We start from the raw sequence: 23,849 nt of genomic DNA on the forward strand, positions 1-23,849 counted from the left end.
ATTGGAAACAAAATGGCAATTTTCTTGGTGGTAATGCTGGTGCAGTTGGTTTGTGTATCACAGAGGAATAGCTGGCCTGACTTAAGGGGAGAACTTATTTGAAGGGTGAATATCGTGCTCTCTTTTTAATTTCATACATCTGTATTAGGATGCATGTGAGGATAATTCTCCTTGTTTCTTTAAGAAAAAACAAATTATGTTGGAATATTTCCTTTCAGAAAACAGCACACAATTTATTTCAGATCCAGCTTTCACATTGCAATCTCACATATGATAAGAACATCAAGTGAAACAGCTTGTGCTGTAATTGAGGGTGAAAATTGGGTGTATGTCAGCAGACTTAACACACACATGCACCACCCCCACCAGTCAGTGTGTGCATTGTCATTTCCTTGGTTGAAGACTTTCTTTCTGTTGTTTGGAGTAAAACTCAAGCTCACAGCTGTATCCATTGCCAAAATTTTGTTGTTATCTCACAAAAATGATGTTACGCTCACCAGTGAATCCTCTGGGCACCCGTAGCTGATTCCCAGGGTTCCTGGTTCCTCTAACAAGTTGAAATCCTTCTTTTGGAATTGGAAACCCTTCATGCAGCCTTTAAAGCCGATACTTCCTGCCAGATGTGAGCTAATGCTGTTGGAAAAAAATGCCAAACAAGCTGCAGTTAGATAGCCCTTGTCTTTCTGAACAGACTTTTATCACCAAGGTGTTCTAAAAAACTTGGAAGAGCCTCAATCATTTGCCTCACTAGTGCCCAATTCCTGCATCTTTATATAAAACAACTAATTAACCACATTATGTGTTTTGAAAAGTCAAGATGCACCAGATGTAATAAATGTTATGGGGGGAAATATATGAGAGTTCAGAGAGGAGATCCATATAGAGTAACTTTAAAAAAATAAAAATAGCTGCTGATATGAAAAGGTTTTAAAATGTGTTTCTACCCACTTACAATGGGTTTCTATCTCCATTTTTTAATAATTTTGGAAAAGTTCTGGTTTAGTTTTCCTGTATTGCCTTTAGTAGCAAGCTCCGTTCTTGCCTTTGGAAGCAAATGGATCTCTGTTTCTTAACAAAAAATAGTAACAGAGGTCAGGGAAGTAAGAGCAAATTCTGCTTGCTGATGAGTGGGTTTATGTGATCATAAATGAGAGCAGTAGGTGGGCTTCCAGGATCCTTTTTAGGTCAGATTTGAGGTAGATAGCACAGCAGTGTATCCCAACTGCTCCTACTCACTGCTCTAAGTTTTTCAACTCCACTCTTCACTAAGATATCACAGCATTACAGCACAGGGCAAATACAATTGAATTTATCCTCACAATATTCGAGGTGCATGAAGAGGAAGTAATTTGCTTAAAATTGCAGAAAGTCTGTGACAGGGCAAGGAAATTACATGGGATCTACTGGGTACCAGTCCAGGAGACAACTAGGGAACAAATGCACTGAAGGAGTGAATGTGAAATCTGGAGCTTTGACCTGGCTACCTGGAAGTGGTCTTTGTTCTTTCAACAGGATGTACCTTAGCAGTGGGATTCTTCTCACCTCACATGAGATGATATTGACAGTGTTGACATCTGCTTCTGTGCTAGTTGTCTATGAGTTATCTCATTGTAAGGTAGACATTGGAAACATGATGGATGAATGAGGCTCTGGAAATGCTTATTTTTCTACATTGGCAAAAATGGACCATCAGGTGAAGTAGCACAGATGTACATGTACATATCTGAAATAAGGTGAGGGGAGGAGCACCGTAGGGGCTTAATCTGCTCCTCAGTGAAATCAGCACGAAGGCAAAATCAACAGGAAGGCTCCTGCCATCCTCACTGGGATTTGGATCAAAGTGTGGGGTATCAGTCAACCAGTTTAATCTCTACTCTGATTGACCATGTGACTGGCTGGATGCCACAAATATGCCTTTCTGTTAAATGCCATTAACTTAACATTTTCTAGGAGGAACAGAAACTAGAGAAGATAGGCTTTAACCTAAAGAAAGGCTTCTGAGTTTGTTTCTTAATGGTTCCCAGCACCCAGTGCTCATATCTCCCCTTAGCTTTCTGCTTTATGCAGTGACTGAGGTGGGAGAAAAATAACATATAATGGTACTTCCAGATTCATTTATTTGGGAAAAAGGCAATTGACAGAGGAAAGAGCTGCTGAAGTGAATGAAAATACACTGCTTTGAAAGAATATTAAACTCCCTCTCTAAGACTAGAGCTAATTTCCTGCCCCTGCTGCTGCCCTCCACTGTCAGTTATATGTAAGTCTGTCTAGAAAAAGGAAGCATAATTATAAATAGTAGGTAGTAGTAGTAGTAGAGAGATAGTAGTAGGTCATCAGTAGATGATATAATTCTAATACTGACTTAATGCTCTGATGAAAATGGAATGCTGTCACCACATTTGGACTGTACTTTTTGCTGTCTACCTTTGTCATGAGAACCAAAGCTGAGTACAATAGCAAAGGTGTAGCTCTGCTTAAATAATTTCCGTATACATTTTTCAATATTGATCATATTTTTGCAATGCCTATGGATTTTTTCTGACACAACTTGTTTATTGAGATGCTATTTTTCCTGCTTTAACAGTACCTTCCAGGTGTTTTGCAGAATAGCCACAATTCACTCAGAAAACTGCAGGCATAATTCATGTGATTCATCTTGTATCCTACATTTGTGAACAAGTCTCATTTGCCATTGAGCTGCACAATTGCCTAGATTTCTAGGTCCTTCTGGGCTTTTTCAAGGTTCTCTAGGCTTGATTAACCAAAGTAATTTTCACCATCCTTTTGTCCTTTGTTTCTAGATAGTTAACGTATTTAATACCAGCCCTAAGAGAGATCCTTTGGGCAGGTGGTGTACACTTTTTATACTGTGAGAATTGAAGAGTTACTGCTATGTCCTATTTTCTCTTTCCCAGCTGCTCTCTAATCCACTGCAGCCTTTCCCCTCTCCACACCACTAGTTTTCTTAATAGCCCTTTATGACAGACCTTTGTAAAGAACTATTTGAAAGGCCAGATAAATTATATACTCTGTTTCTTCCTTGCCCACCATTTTGTTTGCATGTTCAAATAATTACATGGGATTGAAAGGCATCGTTTTCCTTTATGTGAAGATTGCCCCTATTTTAAAAGCTTAATCTGTAAGTATTTTATACCTCAGACATTATTTATCGATTCAACAGGCTCTCCTGACAACAAAATAAGGTTTCAGGAGATTTACCACTAATTCCTAGAAACTATTGTGCAACATTTTCTATCTTCCTTTTTTTTTTTTTTACACAGAGGGTTTTTTAAGGAGAGATGGTATTTCTGTTAGCAGTTGTGACACTTAAAACAGCAGCTGGAGCCCTTCTGAAAATGCTGGCCTCACTGTTTGACCCTGGGAATGAATACTGCCTGTCAGAAGAGCATACCCTTCTTCAAGCAGCCAGTTGGCTCTCCCAGAGCATGACCCTGGTCCGGCAGATTCCCACTGCAGGAAATGAGAGTAACACAGTCTACTGAGATTAAACCTGGCTTCTGTCAAATGGTACGATGGGAAAATGAGACTTTTTCTTTTCTTCCCACGCCTACACAGAGCCAGCTGACTTGGGTCTAGAGAGAACCTGAGATGGATCAGAACTGAAGTGCACAGAAGGAAAAATATTGTCTTTAGATTTGAAATGCAGTTGGTAGAAGGTTTTGATTCTTCAGCTGGTGCATTGCTATTTTACAAAGATCACTTTTTGCAGAGCAAGGAGGAACAGCGATTCTGTACATTCATGTGTTCTTCAAAAATGCCATTTAGTTTTAAGAAGACATCAATTTCTGTTACCCTTACTAAAACTCAACCAGTTTCAGCAGAATTTACCTGTGCTGGATCACAGCCTAATCCTTGGTACTTCAGAGCTCTGAGAGACACTTAGAAAAGTGTCTGAGGTGTTGTTTTACGTAAAGTGTTGAGGCTTGGAAAAATGTTTTACTGTAAGCCCTTCAGCACAGATCATACAACATAACTTAAATATGGTGATTACTTGAAGATAATGATTGAATCCCAGTAGTAAACCAACCTGGAGTGCAAGATCTCAGCAGGCGCTCCTCCAATGTAGATGTCTGTGAATGGCATTGTTGTTCTTTCATTGTCCACACTTTTTATATGTCGTCTGTCTACTACCAAGATCATCTTCTTAGAATTGTGATATATAATAGAAATCTGAAAAGAGAAACATGTGCTTAGAAGTGTCCAAAATGTCCTTTTGTAAGTTGTCATGGTGATTTTGCAAAATTGATTGCATCATTATATCTTTTTGTTTGAGAAGTTCCTCCCATTTATAAAAAAATTTGTTGTAAATCAGGAGAGGCTGACAAAAATTACTAGTAGGGAGCTTATTTTGATGTCACAATTTATCTGATGACTGAAAACTCAGGATAATTCACTTATAAGTAAATCCACATGAAACTACCCCATGTCAAATTCTACACTGTGGCAAACAGATAAGCTCCATTAACTTCAGAGTGCTTTCTTGATTTATCCAAGAAGCTAGGCCATACTTCTTAAAAAACGTATTTTATTTTCAAAGCATAAAAGGCTTAATTGTGCTCTGCTTAAACAGTTTGAACAGAACTTTAGCTGCAGTTGTGGATCAGGAATCAGACTTTGAATTTACATCAAGTAAATGGCAGGAGAAGCAAGCCACTAAGCATGATTTGCTACTGTCACTGTCACAGTTACACCAGCTTAAAGCAAATTCTCTTAAACCAAATACAAGTAGATATTTTAGATTTGCCAAAGTCCCTAAAATACTATGCATATACTAAAAACTGCTACCAAATTAATTCTTTCTTTAAATGAAATGGGAAATGCAATATTTCTTGTAATACAATGCATAACAACTAAGGTGGTCAAGTTAACATAATGACATGTTTTTAGTTGAGGAGAGTTGTATATTTGAAGGACATAGTTGTCCTGGATATAATTTCATTTTGAATTAATAACAATTTTTCTCCCTCGTGAACTGTCCTGTCCTTGGCTAGTAATATGGAGAATCTGTCCACAAGCACTGATTTACAAGGAGGCAGAGAGCTCCTTCCCTTTCCACTGCTCAGTAGTGGTGGGACTTGCATGTCCTCTTTCACATCCAAGGCAGGCATGCTCTCTACTCTTCTGCCCACTCTTCTGCATCACCACCTGACACCTCATCCCTTTGCGCCTCTCATTGGTGTTGGAGTAAATTATTGCTGCTTTGGAGCTGCTGGGATAGTTGGTCAAAAGGCTGTGATTGATTGTAACTGTATCTCTACCTCATGAAATTTAGCGTCGTTAATCTGAGCCTTCTTCATGGAGTCCTCTAGCAGCACAGGGCCGGTGCTGAAGCCAAAGTCATAACGAAGGTACAAGAAACCATTGTGCATCTCTAGACTGAAGAACATACTCTGTGTAAAACAAAACAGCAGTCAGAAAAGCACAATGATTGTGGGAGCAATTAAAAAAAAGTAATAAACAATGTTATGAGAGTGTCTGATATTGTGAAAAGCATGCTGGGAAAAGGTACTTTTGTTTGCAAAACTAAGTTTCTGGATTATTTATATGTATATAAAATATATGTTTATATACACATGCACACATAATTGATAAACAGCACTTATTTTAAGACTTGATGAACTGTTTCCCTGTAGGAAGAGTATTTGGTAGCACAGTGATGTCAATATTCTTTACCAGCAAATTGTTCCTAATGCAAACACATCTATTTACTGTCAAAGTAATACCACATGCCCCAAATGAAAGATGTTATACTGCTGAAAGCAATGTTGTGCTAGAATGACTGTATCTGCATTAGTAGCTTCTGCCACGATGCCTGTAATAGCTCAGGATTATATCTTTTCACAGCCCTGATCAGCACTGATGTATTTCCTGAAGGCTGAGCAATAGGTAGAGAGTATTTACTGTGTGTTTGATTTCTGGATTTCCTGACTATTCCTGCTTCATGGTTTGGCTTCTGTTCTGTGGCTGGGTGACCTAAAGTTTATAAACAGGATCTCTACTTTAGAAATCTTTAGGGAGTGCTTGAAATGAAGATCTGTACCATAGAATTAGTCTTGTTCCAAAACTGAATATAAAGAAGGAGAAAGGACAGTTTACAGCAACTGTACATCTGGGTTAATGCTTTTAATGCTAATGTTTGTCTTCTCTCCTAGTGTTTGTGCTGTTGTTCCCATGCCTAATGGAAACATGGGAACAATAATTCTCAAAAAACTACTGCAGGGCAAGAACTGCTGTCTCTAACACAGATGAGTGCACCTTCAGAAATCATTACTTAAAGTAGTAAAAGTAGGTCTTAATCTAGCGCTTTTAAATGAAACTGCAGCTTGGGTTTGTTTTGAACAGCTTAAACTTGAAAATGAAACAGGGATTACATTCAGAATATTTATGAGCTGTCTTTGCAGAGCTGAATAATGGACCAGCTTACTCAGTCTTTCTAAAAGTGCCTATGAGCAGACATGGTCTTCCACAGCTAACATCCAACTTGATTGCAGTTTCCACCGTAACACACAAAGTGCATACATGTCCAACAAACCTCTGGGCACTTTGGAAGAAAAATGTCTGATCTGCCATAGAGGCTGTTAAACTTTTAACAGGAGTTGCTTAGTCCAAAACCTCCTAAGAGCGAAGGTTAGTGGTGGCATGCTATGCTACAGAGCAAATCACTCCCCACAACTCTCCTCTGGAAGTTATCCTAAAGGTAAACACTAGAGAGTAGCTCTTCTAATGAGAATGGATTTTTTTCTCTTCTAAATGCTCAATGCAGTGGTACATGTAGGTGTCTAGACAAGTGTATGTCTGTGGACTGCATCTACATAGTAGAATGTTTTCTGTAGCTTTACCAAGTTGTAATCCACACAGGACTTGGGAGCTTGATGTGGAGATCCTCAAACCAAAAAAATCCAAATTTGTCTTCAGAAGATATTTGCATGTGGAGTCTACTTTCTTCAAACCCTTACAGAGTTGGCGTAACCCTCAAACTTCTGAAAAGCTGGTGATATTTGGATCAAGCCTTTTTATTTGGACTACTTTCTGTTTTCAGTAACTTAAATAAATATTTAGTACACCCTGAGACACAGTTATAAAGTGGCAGCTACGACAAAGTGGCTGCTTTATGGCAGTTACTTCATAGAAATTTCCTATTGCTTTGATTGTGTGTTCACATTTAAATAAAGGTGCAACTACTGGTCTTAACTGGAATCTCTCTCAAAGTGTCATTGCAAAGGTATGACCGGTCTGAAGACCTGACTATCTGGAAGAGAGCAGAGTCCAACTCAGGGCCTCGGCTTCCTGGGGCCTTTGCAGAGCAAGTTCCAGTTCCCTCCTATTGTATGCATGCACCAGACAAACACAAAGTATTTCCTCTTTCTGGAAGTTAAATGTATGAACATAAGCATTTTGGATTTTTCATGATATTGTAAGTATTGGGGAACTTGTGGCACTCATGGATAAAGGGTAACAGCAGGATTTGGTACTCACCCCATTAATCATCAGCAGGATCAATCCATTGTCTGTAGGTGTTCGAACTTCTATGTCAAACCGAGTCACTTGGCTGAATCTTCCCCTTCTCTCAATGTTTCTTGCCAGGGCATAGCCAGAGCCATCAAAGAAATAGCTCACAGCCCGGCTCTGAGTGAAAGCCAACTTATTTCTATGAAAAAACAAGCAGAGAAGTAGTATTTGGCATATCCCCATTTTAATTTGGGGAAATTTAAAGGCCTTTACAATTAACATACTTTCTTGAAATAATTGTTCTGTACTGCTGCTTCTTCCTGGCAGCAGTGAGACTGATCACTTTCTTTCAAATTCTTTCTGGGAATTTTTTCTGAAAAACTCTGTATCTTTGAAGGTGTATCCTCCTTCATCATTACATTGTGCTTTTATTCTGTGTAGTACGTAGAGGACAGAAAAACTCTTTGCTCATCCTTGTAATGTGGCAGGCCCACAACACCTCCTCATTATAAGGATACACATACATTCCTATTAAGAGCTTGCCCAGTTTGCACAGAAACCCATTGGAATTCTCTGAGGGATTTAGCCAAGCATGGGCTCTGCTGGGGAGCCCAGGAGCGGCCACATGCACTGTCCTGGAGAGCAGCTGCTTGCATTCCCTGCTTGTGGGAATGGTATGGGAAGCAATCATTTGCTCTGTCCCAACACATCCTGCATTTCTTCCCAGTGAGAGCAGCACATTTCTCTCCTGTTCTTTGTATGGAGAGATTCTACTGTTGCTGCCTGTTGTATGAACAAAATGCCTGCTAATGTCTGTGCTAAATGAACGCTGCAGTTGATGTTGACTTCTACTTTAGGGGCTGCATTTCCCAGTTTGTGAATGGCTTATCTGAGGAATTTCTGTTGTGGGTTTAAGAGTATGTGACAGGAAGATAACTTTGGTATGGGCTTTGCTAGCTGAGGGTGGGACTGCACTCAAGTTTGCCAGGCCCACTGGAGCAGTATTGCTTGCAGTAACAGGGTTCAAGTCAGGAGCAGTCCTGTCCTAGGCAAGCAGTGGGGTTAAGGAGGCAGCCTGGACCATGGCCCAGCTAACATATCAGTTTCCCTTTCGAAGGCATGAGCAAGGTTGTGAGAGAGTTAATGGAGACAGCAGCAAATCATAGAATGTCTTGAGTTGGGAGGGACCCATAAGGATCATCGAGTCCAACTCCCATGTATATGTATGTTTAACTTGTTGACACAACTAGGAGTTAAAAGTGGCCAAGTTCCTTCTGGACAATTCAGTATCACCTTCACGTTTGTAATGTAAAATGGGAATAGAACCACCAGGACTGGCACTTGCAACAAACCAGAGCAGCAGAGTGACGGTGGGACTGTCCCCTACCTGGCACAAGGTGGCGATGTGGTGGTGTCGATGTTATAGACGTGCTTGAAGTTGTACAGGCTGATCACATCATCGTTCAGGGTAGCCAGTTCCAGGCAGCCGATGAAGCCAGGTAGGTTTAAGCTAGGAGGGAGCTATGCAGAGGGCAAGGAAAAGTAAAAGGAGAAAGGTCACACTCTTTGTTTTGGTATCACGACAGCTTTTGTGCCTGGGGTCAGTTTTGTCCCGGTGCTCTTCGTGTTTTGAAACAAATGGGATGATGCTACCTCGGAATAGTCTTTGCAGTCCGTATCATGATATGGCCATTGTGCTGTAAGTTAAAATGGAGCACATGAATGGTCTCACAGTGGGAACAATAGGCCAGGTAAGGCAACTGCAAACAAAAAACTTCTTTTGTAGTTTTGAAGGGAGCACACTTGGAAAAGGGGAAAAGGGTTAAGATTTGACTAATCATAGATCTTGCTCAGCGTATTTGAATCTCTCAGTAGATATTTCATATCTAATGTATTGACATCCTTCACTGCCAGAAGAATAACTTCATACTGTGATGAAAGAGAGAGAAATGAGAGAGGTCTTTAAACCCACAAGACTTGGATTCAAAGTCTGTACCAGTGGCTAATCCTCACTAGGTATTATTTTGAACAGTTAGCATGATATAAAAACTCCTTCTTTTAACAATGGTCACTGCAAATGGAATTTAAATAGCCACATTGGTGAGGGGAAAAATACAAAAGAAGAAAGCTGATAGAGCTAGTGAATCATTCTTTTAATATTAAAATACTCTGCCCTGTGGAACAGGTGTGATATTAATAACACCCCTTGTACTTCAGAGTCTGATCACTGCCAGTAACTTTTCTTTGGCTTCTCATTATTTCCATTTTGCTTATGGTGTAATAATAATGGTAATACAGCAATGCAGAATATGTGTAGCTGTAAGAGAAAATGAGATTCTTATCTGCAGCACAGATACATTTGGTAAATGATCATGTTTCCTTTTTTTCCTTTGTTTCTTCTATTCTTTTAAATTATGTTAAGTATGAGACTTCTAATGGTTAAGTGGTACATTTCATATTTACAATGTAACAGGGAAGAAAAGGCAAAAGCTTTTAGCAAATAAGACTGTATGTTAATAAATGAAAATGTGAGGTGTCCATTCCTAAGGGAGAGGAGACCCATATGCTTATCAAATAATGCCATGAATCCTTTTCTTCCCATTCTCCTTCCAATTTTTCTTCACTTTTCTCTTTTCCTTTTCCTCTGCCCTGCTCTGGAACAGACCTGGAGGGTTCATTTGCTGGATTTTTGTTGTTGTTGTTGTGTGTGTGCAACTATTATTCAGTCCTCAGTCCTATTTGCAGGCAATTTGCACCCAGGGTTCAGTAATCAAAAATTCAAACCATGGCTTATAGCTGGCAGTCACAGCAATGCAAAAGCTCAGGAATATGTAAGTGTATTGAGTTAATCTTTGTTTTTATATTGTTAGGAGGGCTGCTTGTAGAACAGTAGTTAGATGTTTTTAGCACCTACTACAGTTAGCTTAAAGAACTTAGCATTCTCTAAAGTCTTTCTAAGTATGTCTTCATTCAGTCATGGAATTTTCATAGCCAAGATCATTCATAACAATTTCTAAATCCAAAAAGAGGACCTGGTATGTTCACAGAAGCAGGTTAAGTGAGGTGCTAATTCATGCTGACTACTAAGGACTAGACTGAAGCAACTGTCTCACACAGATCTTCAGACATGTCTTGCACAGGCAAGTCTTCATGCTGTTCTAAGGCCAGATTTAAACCAATGATAATTTAAATTCAAACAAATCACTATATTACTAGTTTCCCACACTGTCCTAATATTAACAATACATTACTTTTCATTTTTGTGACAGTTGTAAAAAAGAAACTGTAAGCATCAAGATGTCATTAGCATTGAAAAAACCTGGTAGCCTACAAACTTTGTGCAAGCTGGGCTAATAGGCCTGAATTTATACATACTACTTAACAGCCAGCAAGCTTTTTTCTTATTACATTTCAGAAAACTTGAATGACAGCTAACAGGAATCTAATCATCTTACTGTATGACATGATATGCTTGAGAAAACAGTAGTTTTCACCATGGCTAGAAGATGGATTCCTAAGATGACAAATGACTAAATAAGGATATTTTATTTATTAACCATTTCTGTGTTTAAAGGGAAGCCCAGCAAGATAGGTTTGCATTATTTAGTTTTGAATACAGAGTATTTATCTGACCAACCTGAAAGTCTGGAGGCACTCCACCAACGTAGAAAACAGTGTTTTCAGGTTCCAAATTCAGGAGAGAGCCAGGACCAAGAACCTCTCCCTTTTTGATGAATTTTTCTTCAGCTGTGCTGCTAAGACTGGGCACAGTTAAAAACATTTTGCCATGTCTTCCAATCCTGTAGAAGGGAATTGTAAGAGAAGAGAGTTTTGTGTTGGCTAAACTTAAAAAAGAAGAAGCAAGCCTCCAACTCCTGGAGGGGTTTTTATTTCCTCACTAGAAGACTGGTACTCTGGGGGAAAAGAAGGAGAGAAACTACAGACACTTTCTCTTCCCCCCTGTGGCCCCTTGGGTCCTGGCTCTTCTAAAAGCAAAGAGAATTTCCATTTCTTTCAGAAGGAGTAGAACCAGGCACTGAAGACTCCTGATGAGCAGTTCTGACCCAGCCTTATCTGTTTGATTTTTTTCTATTAACTGATTTTGGGGAAATGCACATTATCACTTTACCTCTCAATTTTGATGATGCTGAAGTAAGAAGGCCAGGTGCTGACTGGCTTGGCATCCAGAGGTATCTCCACGTCTTGGCCCCCCAGATTATAAATGTACACAAGGTTGTCATTTTTAATTGCGAGACCAATGTAATTTTTTGCCTAAAACACCAATGGAGAAGGGCGTCAGGGCTACAACATTGAAAGAGATTTAATGCAGAACATTAGTAAAGGGTGGGCTTTATAGACTAAATGACACCTTTAAATCTAACTAATAAACAAAAGATTCATTCTCTAACTGCTTTCTTTCACCATATAAAACTGTACAGAAAAGGTCTCTGATATTTTACTTTATATCCATTTTGACTGAGGTAAATACAAGGAGATGAGATGTCATCTGACCATAAATCAGTCATGTTCAGTGGGAAGCTGTTCATCAGTATTTAGTGTGCAGTGTCATATGCAGGAAATAGGAAGAAACATTTGTCTAAAGCCTAGGATTTATGCTGCAATTAAATATTCTGCCAAGAGGGGCTTCACTTGATTTATATTCAGTAGACACTGTTTTTAGAAAAGCTTAAAAAGAAAAGCTTGCCTCTTTACCCTTCCCAAGTAACACCTTGCCAGGATTATACCTGGCTTGTGAGGTGTGATTTTTTTCTTTTAGGAACCACAATTTAAAGAACAATTACATCACAACACTTACAGGTCGTGAGAGTATATGCCCTTTATAGATGTTTCAAAATAGTGATGCACAGAGTGTACAACAGCAGCACAAGCCACAGGCAAAGAAACCTGCTTATCTTGTGGGCCTGTAACCTCAGAGATTTGGAATTGACACTGTCAGCAGCATAAACCTAATTAAAATGTGGCCCACAAAAACCAGGCAGGTGATATTAACTGCTTCAGAGCACCTCAGTACCAGCAGTGGAGATAGCAAGCGTGGCTCACAGCAGTGACAATCACAGCAGCATGCTGCATAGGCAGTCTAATTTGCTTCTTAGCGAGAATCCTTTACTGTTTGGGGTGAGAAGTTTCAAGGACAGGCATCTCGGGAACCCTTGCTCTTTGCTTGTCACAAAATCAGTGACAGTCATATAGTAGACACCTCTTATTTTGAAACATAAAGTAATAGTGAGAGGAAAAACCAAGGGCAAATAAACTTCAAACCTATTTCAATTTTTTTATATATATATAAAAATTAACTGGGTTATACTCTTACATTTTTGTTTCCAAGGTACAAAATAAATCTGTCTGGAGATGCTGCCAGTTGTGGGTTGTCTTTCTGAAACTTTATGTACAAGCTCATGGAAGTAAAAGATTTCAGTTCCTCCACGTTGATCTTTGGATTGACTTCAACAGCTGATTGGCCTCCAAACATCATAGAAACTTGGACCTGCAGTTGCAAGTGTGCTAAGTGAGACACATTATTGCTGTCTGGAGACATTACTTAAGGTAAATGTGCAAGAATACTTCGCCAGCAGCCTTGCTTATTGCAAGAGTGAAGTTGGCACCTATATATTGGCTATGCAAAATTGTATGTTTATAACAGTCAATTCTGGAAGACACTGTAAAGAAGATAGAGGGAATTAATTTTAAAATTAATTAAAGCTTCTAATTAACTGCACTTAAGCATATTCATAAAGTAAATTAAATTTCAGTGGGACATAGATGTGTGCTTAGTTGAATCAGGGCTACATCATTATGTATGTCACATAATGAAATTCTTCCATAGCTATAAAACTTCTACACATAATTTATTTCTTTGCTTTGGGAGTAGTATGACCAGTTTTCTGTTCACGAGTAATCCTCTTATATTACTGAAGTTAAAGTGATGAGATGCTAATAAAATTTTAAAACATGTTCATTTTAGTTCAAAATGCCTTCAACATTAACTGAAATAATGTTTTCAAGTTTAAGCACTATATGCCTGAATGACAAAATAGATTTAAAGAACAGCCAAGCACTGCACACGTACTAACTGATTTTTCCTTTTCTTTCTAAGTAATGTACGTGGACAGCATATTCCAGCAATGTGAATGTACAATAATGCACTGATTTTTTTATTTATCTGAATGAATTCAAATATACTGTTTTAATTCTTGACCTTGGTGTTCTTGTTACAGAAAAATACCTCATAATTAATGTATGATAATGAAAATGTTTTTCTCTATTAAATGTGTGAGCCAAATGTTCTCTTACCCTGCAGAAAATGAATTCAAAAGAAAAAAAAGAAATACTGTCATCTCAGAAAAGTTTGCGTTAAATTGCCATAATTACTACTGCTTGTAAATAATGTTGCCAGCTGAGTAATGACCTAGTAGTTTTAGCTTTAAATGATTTTGCTTTTGTGGCCATCTTTAACACTTAGGCCAATTAGGTAATTAAAGTTGCTACGGCAGTAGCAGTAGTCTACCATGAATACCATGGTAATGTTAATTGCTTGCAAATAGCCACTGTAAAGATTTTAATGACTTCCACAGTACTTTGTTTATCCAGTTGTCGGGCAGTGATAATGTCAATGTTTGGGCTTCTAACATAGCCCTGGAAAATGGAGCTCCTAATAAGATGCATTTGATTATTAGCACTAGTAACCAAAAGTCCCATCCGAAAGTTTTACCTTGCTTGCTACACTCCTGGTTTGAGCAATTAACTGTCTGATCCGCTGAATGCTGGAAGAAATATTGTTTGCTGGTGCCTTCTGTTCTACTCTGCGCAGTTTGTCCAGGAGTTGAGGGAAGACTTCTGTAAGTTTCTTCACTGCAGTTAGAAAAGACGTGACAGCTTGTTTTTTTCCTCTTTGTAACACTGGTTTTGCACCAGGAAAATTCCTCTTTACCCTCTTAGGTTAACTCACCTATCTCCTTCTGCTTTAAGAACAAGTCCTAACTTTGGTATGTGAGAGTCAGTGATTTCAGAAAGGGTAGAGATTTATCAGAATCTAGTATTGCAAAAGTTTTTAGAAAGAAGTTTGCACAAAGGAGACTACTTTTTTCATGGGACTCCTAGGTACTACCATGGTGGTGTACCTCTGTAATACTTTCCTCAATGAGCTTTGCAAACGTTAATCATTCTAACTTTTTCATCTTCCTTCAAGGCAAATAAATGTTAAACCCAATTTTACAGATATGGCAACTGGAGCAGAAGGATTATTTGTTCAGCATCTCACTGGATATCTGTGGCTGACCTGGGAACTGCATCTAAGAGCTATGGTTCATGAGCTCTTCAAATTCATTTTAGGGGAGATGAATAGGTTGTTTCCCTCAGGTCTCAGCTGTGCATCTCTCCCAAAGGTTATCACCCAGATGATAGCAGCAACGGCTGCACAGGTGATGTGTCTGTGTGTGGTTCACAGCCCACTCTGCTAACAGAAACACTGCTGCTTTCGGACTGTGGTAACAGGCCTGTACCGTACAACGGTGCAAAGCCTTAGCTGATGATGCATGTGCACCTAAACTGAGAGTGGTAATCTCTTCAGCTTTCCTGCCTACATCTGCCAGGGGTCATGAATCAGAGTCCTGGACCTTTGGTCTTTCACTGCTGTGTCTTCTGGTACATGTGCAAGTAGGATTGTTATCAAAGGGAAATGCAGGTGCTTTGTTGTGTTTAAGGGGAGAGAAGTCCTTTCCCAGAAAGATAAGCAGACAGAAAAATTACTGAGAAAGAAAAATAACTACCCCTAATTATAATCCAATTTCATCACATCAGATTCCAAAGACATGCTGCCCTTTGAAGTATATTTACACATCACATCAGTTTTCATCTTTAATTAGATGTAGGTACAAGTAGCTGAGTATAATGAAATGCGATTTTAGCCACAAGCTACATGCATATAAGAAAGATCCAGTAGTCATAGTTAATTTTTAATGACATGGATTCACTATAAAGGTTAAGACCAGATTTGTAGGGTTTGCAGTTATATTTTAGGGGTTGTCAACTTGTGTCCACCTGCTCTTGTATTCTTCCTCTCATATTTTTACTCATCTGAGAAGACAGTGGAGAGACAGAGGAGCTAATCCTCAGATGTACTGAGACTGTATAGAAGGGAAAGAAGGAAGAGTAGGCTCCAGTCACTTTTCTGTGCTTCCAGTTCTGTGTTGTCTAAAGATTGAAGCTGCTCTCAGCCTTATTCAGAGCAATCCAGAGTATGAGAAGATCCCGTGGAGTCCTACCAGTCCTGCTTCACTTTGGATAGATTGAAAAGTTTTATTTGCCACAGTCCTGCCCTTTCTCTACTTGGCTCTTCTCAATTGTGTTTTACTTTCCAAGTTCAGTGTAGGAGTGGGCCATAGCTTTAGACTCTCCAGTTATTCCCATTAAGTCCTGAAAGACCTTAAGTGCCAGGGAATCAGTAATCAGATATTCTATATAAGGCTTACTGTACATTAAAATGCCATCATTTTAGCAAATCCTCAAAGAACTACAGTGAATTTTGGGCAACAAATTAATTCTAGAATGCATCAAAATTTCTACTTAAAAAAACCTAACCAGTATAATAATCAACTTACAGAAAGTTTTCTCTGCCTTTTGAAATCAATGTTCCAGTGCATTGGAAAAAAGCCCACATTATTCTCAAAGTAAAAAAATTGCAAGCTAAGAAAATGATTTAACAAATTTCAACCACTTTTTTTTTTTAATAGTCAGCAACAGAATTGGAATTGTGTCTGATCTAATGTCTTAAAAAACTGGCTTTTCATCTTTTTGAAATTTGAGGTATTAAACTTTAAACACAACCATAACATGAAAACACAGAACTAACTTCTACTACTACTAGTACTATTGTAAAATCTCACCATAAATCTCTTCCCCTTGTCATTTATAATGGCATTCTTTAACGCAGAAGAATATTGATTTTTTATTTTAGTTTTTGGGGTGATAGTGAGAGTGAAAAAGGAAAACTAGTCTTACCCAGTGATAAAATACAAAAAAGAATACAAGGGAAACTGTCAAGGAGGAAATACCTCAACTATAACCTTCCAGACACTTTCTCATTTTGTGTTTTCCTTCCCAAACTGTCCTTCATCCTCTCTGCTGAAGCCTACCTGTTCCCTGCACCATGGTGGCATAGGGAGTATTCTCAGACAAACTGCACAGCCAAGACATGCTCTCACCTTTCCAAAAATCAAGTGCAAGCTTTATTCAAAGGCAATCCAGACTTGCCAGCTTAGAGGCTTCAGCTGCCATGGTAGTGTTATTGGCATGATGATCAGGTGTTTTGGTGTTTCAGGCACCTGTCTGAACATTTTTTGTGACTTTCTTTTGGACTTTGATGGGCATTCCTCCTGCCACATCAACCTCTCCTGGCAACATACACAGCTGATCTGAGAACACTCCACCATGCCCTGGCATGTCTACATCTCTCTTCCCAGGCTGTGAATCACAGTCACATCTGACTGAAGCATTACCCATGCCATCCTCCTTTGTAGCACTGATCTGTCTTCTCAGCTATTTCCACCTGATCTGTCTGGCAAAAAAATCATCGTGGCTTAAAACAAAAAAATAAATGCCTTTAGATGAACAATGCCATGGAAAAGCTGTTTCCACAAATGTAGTAGGGCACGCATTGCTGTAGTTTGCATATTAGCATCTCTCAGTTAGTTTGTGGTCAGCAGGCCCTCCAGGTGCTCTGATATGATCAGAATACTTTCAAGGTGACTCCCTACCTGCAAACCCACTATCACAGAGAAGACCTTTTTGCCAGGCACATCACATAGGAGCTGACCTGTTCTTTACAACCTGTGGTGCGTGTACCATGCATGTCTTTTTGGGAACATAACCAACTAGGAGAGCTGGGCCATCTTACGTTTCTCCATTCTTACAGAGCCTCTCAAATGTTACTGGAAATATTTCTTACAGTATATTAGCTAGTATGAGCAGATTTTTTGAATCCTGAATATCTGCTGACATTTTGAGCATGAAGAACCAAATGCAGCTTGTGTTGCTGCTCTATATACTAAGCTGGCACTGGTAAATGTTAAATGTAAATCCAGTGTAAAGGTGAATAAAACAAAAACCTTCATATGTAAGCTATAGCAGACTGTGTCTCTTAGATGTTTTTCCTCATACCATTCCCTCCCTGAATGCCAATCATATCCACATTTACATTGTCTTAAATGGGAGTTGGAGCCCATAGCCCACAGTCTAAACTGTGCTCTGTGGTGATCAAAAACATTTTACAGCAATGCAATACAACTGTTATATCAATTACACCTTTATGGAGCTCTGTGCAGTGACTAACAGTGAGCTTACCCATTCCCGGAGGGAGTGGCTCAATGTTTCCTTGATGAAAAGCTCAGAGAAATGTGAGTTGCTTCCAGTTCTGGAGCCAAAGGTTGGGCTATTGAATAGTACTGAATTTCTTCTTGTGGAGGGAACCAGTTTTATACCAGTTATTGGGAGCACTCACTTAACCAAAAATATCAGTGTGAGTGTCTTATCCATTACTGAATTCTGGAAATAACATGACCCTTGGGTTTCCCCAGTCTAGAGGGAAGAGTGTGGCTTTGGGGGACTAGAAGCAATGCTGGGTTTGGTACTCGTAACACCATTTGCAGTAAAATGACACTCAAGTTGCAAAGCTCCTGACAGAAGGAGAAAGGATTTGGGGCAGTAGATCTGAGATTCAGACTTTCTGGAAATAGAGTCAATGGAGTTATGGACCTTCCCTGAGGCACTTTCAGGAGGGAAGACATCACTGGACAGTGCTGCAGGTGATGGTACATATCATCAAACATATGCAGGAAATTTCTTGTTCTGGATTTCCAGCTTCCCTAGCCGTGAATACCTTGGGACCTTTGTAAGCCTCCTGAACAGAGCCAGGAATACATTGAGCAATAAGTAGTGGTGCTTGCCAGCAATTTTTTATTCTGAATATTCTCAATTCTAGGTTGATTCTTTTCTTTCCTAATTTTTCTTTTCCTTCTTTCACCAGTCACTTCATTTCAGCTTCACTCTCTCTGCCTCTTTTTCCACTCTTCCCTATCATCTTCATTTTAATTTTGTAGCCTGCCTCCGTTTTTCTTTTGTCTTTTTGTTTGCCTTAAATTTTTCATAACAAGTCTTCTGGTTTTTACTCTACTCTTCCTCCTCCCCCTGACAATAAAAGTGGAATTAATGTGATGTTTACAAGCTTTTCCAGCAATCACCCTGCTTAAATACTGTATTTCCTCCCTAATCCTCTTTGCCTCCTTTGTTTAGACTACAAGCTCATCAAGTCAGGGACCTTTTCTCCTCCATGTTTGTACTACTGAGGGCAAAAGGACCCTGTTTTCAAATGCCTCCCAATGTTAAAAAAAAAGTAAACCACCAATCATAATAGCAAGAAGTATTTAAACAAGCTGTCTACCATTCAGTGTGACCTTGGTACACTGATAAAAATGACTTAGAAGCCAATAAGACTTCAGCCCTTAAGTGTTTAAGTCACTTTTGGAAATGCTCAAGTATCCAAAAGCTTTAAAGTATAGTCAAGTCTCTAGAAAACTGCTGATTTTTGAAATGTTTTCATGGAGTTAAGATGCTAGAGGATTATATGCAATGAACATGCAATGTAAACAATTCATATAACATGATGTTGCAATGATTCACTGACCTTTTAATGCTAAGGAATGGCAAAATTCAGGTCACCCTACCTGCATCCCCAGCTGAATCCACAGCACTGTCGTATGCTGCTGAGTTGTGCTGGAAGTCTTGCAGGTTTTGAGACCACAACCTCACGTTCTCATCCATGGGGGTTGTAGCCTGCGTTACTGTCATGGTAGCACTTACAGCATCTGCAGTCTTCATTTTAGCTTGCTCCAAACGCTCTCTGGCCTCCACTACAAAATAAATAGGGGATGAGAAGAAATGAACTCTTTCAAAGATTCAAGCAAGCTATACCCAGTATTTAGAAAGTGGTGAGGCTAAGGGGATTTTACCTTCTGCAGAATGGGGACCCAGCCTTGCTTGGCTGGTTTTCTCTTTATTTCTACAGGGAATATTCAAAACTTCCTGTGGTTGTTCTACAATCATATTAATTCTTAAAATTTAAGAAATTCTCATTACCATTCTAGATTGTTAGAAATTTTCAATGTCCTTGGATTTTGATGGCTGTTACATAGCCAAGGAAGTTGGAACAGAGATGAAAAAATACATTGTTTTTCATCAAGTTTTTAAAAGAAAATGCACATATTTGTTGAATATTTTTCATGAAAGTTATTTTGAAGGAGTGAAACCCAAGACACTGAAGTGGTTTTGTTTTTTCATACCTGGCATTTTTTTTTTTTTTTTTTTTTTTGGAGTTACCAGCTACTGTATTTGTAAAACCTGTGGCATTTTGCATATGGTAATGTCTTGGCAGTAAAACCCAGCCATTTTTAGTTTAAGTTAATGAAGAAATCTTGACCATGTCAGTTTTGAACACCTTCAGATATACTTGCTGGATGGTCTATGATGTCTCTTTTCTTAAAAACTAAGGTGAGGTTTTGTCAATCAAGACTGCCAGTAATTACCTCCCAAATACTCTACTTGGCAGGTGTGATGTATATGTGAATTAGATTTGGACTGTCAATACAGTAAAACCATAGACTTGTAGATTCTCCATGCCCTGAAAATATCAAGAGTAACATGGGAGAGGACAATTGTAGTAAGGAGGATCAAGAAGAATGTTAGTAATTTCATGTGGCAAAACATGTAATTTGTTTATGAATATGTTAAAGCTGGATGTTTGCTACCTAGGTCTTGTAGTTTCAAATTCGTTTAGGCCTCCCTGGGACTGAAATTTTAATACCAACTTCATAGGCGATATGCAAAGATAAAATATGCTCTTAAATATATGAAGATAAAGCATCATAAAATGAAGTTCCTCTTACAACCTGGCTCTGCTGATTGCATTTTTGTGATGGCTCTCATCAGTTGGCTTCGCAGAACACTCATTCTAGCAAGAGTGCCATTAACATGCCGGCTAGTGTCTGCAATGGTTAAATCATTACCTGCAGGGAGAAAATAGGAGGTATAGTTGAGTGGCATCAAAGTGGTGTTTAAAAAGGTATATTTTATCCTGTGGAAGTATGTTATTAAGCATTTAATACACCATAGGCAGTATACTATGGCCTCTTTTAGCATAGATCATACTAACACTCTTGACTTAACATAATCTAAAGGAAAAAGCAACCTTGCAGGTCCCAGCCATTATTTGCATGCCAGAGGCTGTCTTAGAAAAATCTGGAGACCTGTATCTCAGTCAGTACTGTCTCTCTCTGCTTTACCAGAACTGCTAAGAATAGCTGCAACAAGTATACAGGAAAAGTTTTAAGGAACTCAAAAGGTCCTGAAAAATTGAAGAGGTGATTTCTGTAATTTGAGTTTTCTTTTATTTTCAGTGAAAAAAAGGCCAAAATACCTTAACATTTATTATTATCCTTCACTGGTGATATCCAGCTTTCTGAACACTTAAACTGTTGTGAATTAATTTCAGCTGAACTACTTGACTGAGTATATTTACCCGTGAACAAGTCTTTGCAAGAACACATTTAAACAGTGGTTGTATCTGAAATGGTCCTTTTGTGAAGGAAATAAACTTTCAGCATCTGGCAGGATGACAACACATGAACTACTCATACTGTGCCTGTGGCCATTTCAAGTACTTTGTGTGGTAACTTTGATCAATATGCTATTCTGTTACAGCAGTAGTTCTGCCTTAGTGATGTGCCTTTTAAATTTATTTTAACATGCATGCTTATAAACTGACTGGGAAGGTAGGAAGGACGTATATTTACTGTCATCTACTGTCCGTTGTAGCTCCATGGCTTGGTTGAGGAGTTCTTCGCTTTTACCTTTATGGTAAATGATCTGAGTATCAATTCCAACTGCAGCCTACAAGTATGTTCCAAAAAAGAAAGTCAGAATAATGCTTATCAAATGTTCCTCTTTATTGTGTTTAATTGTGGACAACATATTACTTCATATGAATGCAACTGCAAAGTCACTGCTGTTTCATTTCATTTGAAGATTGGCAGTTAGATTGGAAAAAAAAGTCTGAAAAGCAAAATTTTCTGTAGATTGCAATTAAAGTTTAGAGAATGTATGCTTTTCCAGGCAACAACACTGAGTAACAAAGATGGAGAAAGCACAGAAGTCCTCTTAATTTATCAACTCTAGTATGGTCAACGTGATACTCATGTTGGTTAGGCACTGTGACTGTTCATTTCTACTGTCATCTCTCATGGGTGATAAACACTTGCACTGCGTGGGGAGCTGCCTTGCAGTCCCCAGTAGTGTGCTGGAAGCAGAAGGTTGGACTTGAAATCCCACAGCCCTGTAATCTAGCCAAGTCCTCTTGCTATCCCACTAATAAATTGCTGGTAAGTAGCATGTATATCAGTTGGAAACTATATATGTAAAAAAATACATATAAAATATTTCAGAACAGTGAGGCCAGAGACGAAATTAGCATCCTCATCCCTGCACTGAGTGTGTGAGTCGGCTCTTTGCCCCATTTTAACTTGACTTTCTGTGAGAAACAGTGATGTTTCTGTTAGATGTCTTGACCACCTTTCTTGCCACATGGTGCTGTGTGGAGTAGGAGGGCTTGGGCACTAATGCCAGCTCAGGTTCCTACAGGGCCAGGGAGTTGTTTGGACTTTCACAGAGCAGCCTCAATTTGAGTGACGACACAGAGCAGCATCACCCTATACTTAGGGACAAAAGAACCTGTTGCGTCTTTTCAAATACCAGGGGACTTTAGGCTGGCAGAATAATTAACTACCTAGGATTTAATTCCGGAAATAGTAGATGAAGCAAAATGTGCAGTGAGAAGTTCAGTGCTGACAGTTAACCTAAATCTTGTTTTTTCTTTATATTTAGGTGTCTGAAGTCCCTGAAGCATTGCAAGATAAAAGCTGATATTATGAAAATTACTTACATCGTTGACCCGGTTTGTTGTGTTCAGTGCCAGCAAAGCAGCTTTATTAGCTTCTTCAATATAACCAGCAATATTTTCGTAAACATTTGAAGCATTTATTGCCCTTTGTACCAAACCATTTGTATCAACACCATACAAATTCCTGTTAAAAAGAGAGTAAAAGGAGGAAGAAACCAAACTGAATCAAACTAGTTTCAAATTGATTAATTTTCTTAACATTCTGTGAATTCTGACTACATAATTACACAGATAAATATACTTGGCCTAAGCAGTATTCTCTTCATTGTGTATGACCATTTATGTCAATCTGAAGCAGGTGAAAACTATGTGGATAGAAGGTAATTCCCAGTGGTATAACTTTGGGAATTTTGCCTTCAACATCTATGTAAGCAGCAGCAAATGACTACTGAGCTTTTATCTTTTTTTTAGTCTAGATTAGATATTCCATGAATTAACAGAATAACAGATCCATCAGTTGCCGTTCATTAGGGTTAACTTCTGGCCACGAATGGAAAGACTTGTGTGTGCCAGTGATCAGGACAGCTGTATCGCTGGGCTGTTTATATTTTCCAAAAGTAGGTGGGAAAAGGGGGAGGATCAGATGAAGGACTGCCCATGGTCATGATACTTTGCAAAAAGTTAGATTTAAAAAACACAAGATAGCTTTTCTGGCACAGTAGATCTTGATTTGCATATGAGGCGATAACTGGTCTTTAGATTCCAAACAGCAGTTGGTTCAGGGCTCAACCTTCAGCTGTTAGCAACTTTGAATAAATATTATTTTTTTAAGATTTTTGTGATAAACAGATTTCAGAATATATGTTAAATATAGACTAAATATATATATATTTACATGTGTGTGTATTCACTTCAAAGTGTTTGCACACTGAGAGATTATTAGGTTTCCAGATTCAGTGTTGTTGCAAGAATTTCCTGCTATATTCCCCTAAGACAAAAGAAGAAACTCTACCAAATAAAAGCCTAACAGGCTTATAAAGCAAACCCATAGAAACAAAATTATTTGAAAACAGGCTAAATGTTTTAAAGGATTAAAGTTTCACTGCAGGATAATCTTCTCAACAAATAAAAGAGTCAGCACATTTCCATCTCAATATTTCATAATTATTTCTGTTTGCTTTCTGTTAACTTCCTAATGTGTTGGACTTGGTAGTAATTTTTAAATTATTTTGGTAAGGGATGAAGGCTAGCCATATGGGGTATTTTCTTTCAAGTGATTCTGCTGCCCCCAGTTAGCTGATCTCAGACTGAACATATTGTTTGGTTTTTAGGCTGTCTGTAGTTTGTGTGGTGTTACAGAACAGAGTTTCAGATGTCAGCTTTACACAACTGTATAAAAGACAACCATCTGTTA

General features: G+C 38.7%; 1 protein-coding gene across 1 annotated transcript in view; it reads right to left on the reverse strand.

Moving 5' to 3' along the window:
• Positions 1-23,849, reverse strand: part of LAMA4 (laminin, alpha 4) — a 104,000-nt gene that overhangs the window by 16,311 nt on the left and 63,840 nt on the right. The window contains exons 14-26 of the mRNA XM_010561672.1: positions 22,478-22,619; positions 21,333-21,429; positions 20,430-20,546; positions 19,209-19,394; positions 14,201-14,340; positions 12,803-12,976; positions 11,600-11,742; positions 11,108-11,270; positions 8,858-8,991; positions 7,498-7,669; positions 5,280-5,411; positions 4,049-4,191; positions 498-633 (exon numbers count right to left, since the gene is read on the reverse strand). Of these exons, the coding sequence (XP_010559974.1) occupies positions 498-633; positions 4,049-4,191; positions 5,280-5,411; positions 7,498-7,669; positions 8,858-8,991; positions 11,108-11,270; positions 11,600-11,742; positions 12,803-12,976; positions 14,201-14,340; positions 19,209-19,394; positions 20,430-20,546; positions 21,333-21,429; positions 22,478-22,619 (1,879 nt within the window). The remainder of the gene's footprint in view (positions 1-497; positions 634-4,048; positions 4,192-5,279; positions 5,412-7,497; positions 7,670-8,857; positions 8,992-11,107; positions 11,271-11,599; positions 11,743-12,802; positions 12,977-14,200; positions 14,341-19,208; positions 19,395-20,429; positions 20,547-21,332; positions 21,430-22,477; positions 22,620-23,849) is intronic.

Source organism: Haliaeetus leucocephalus, unplaced genomic scaffold, assembly GCF_000737465.1.
Source record: "Haliaeetus leucocephalus isolate CR32 unplaced genomic scaffold, Haliaeetus_leucocephalus-4.0 Scaffold149, whole genome shotgun sequence".
Taxonomy (NCBI): domain Eukaryota; kingdom Metazoa; phylum Chordata; class Aves; order Accipitriformes; family Accipitridae; genus Haliaeetus; species Haliaeetus leucocephalus.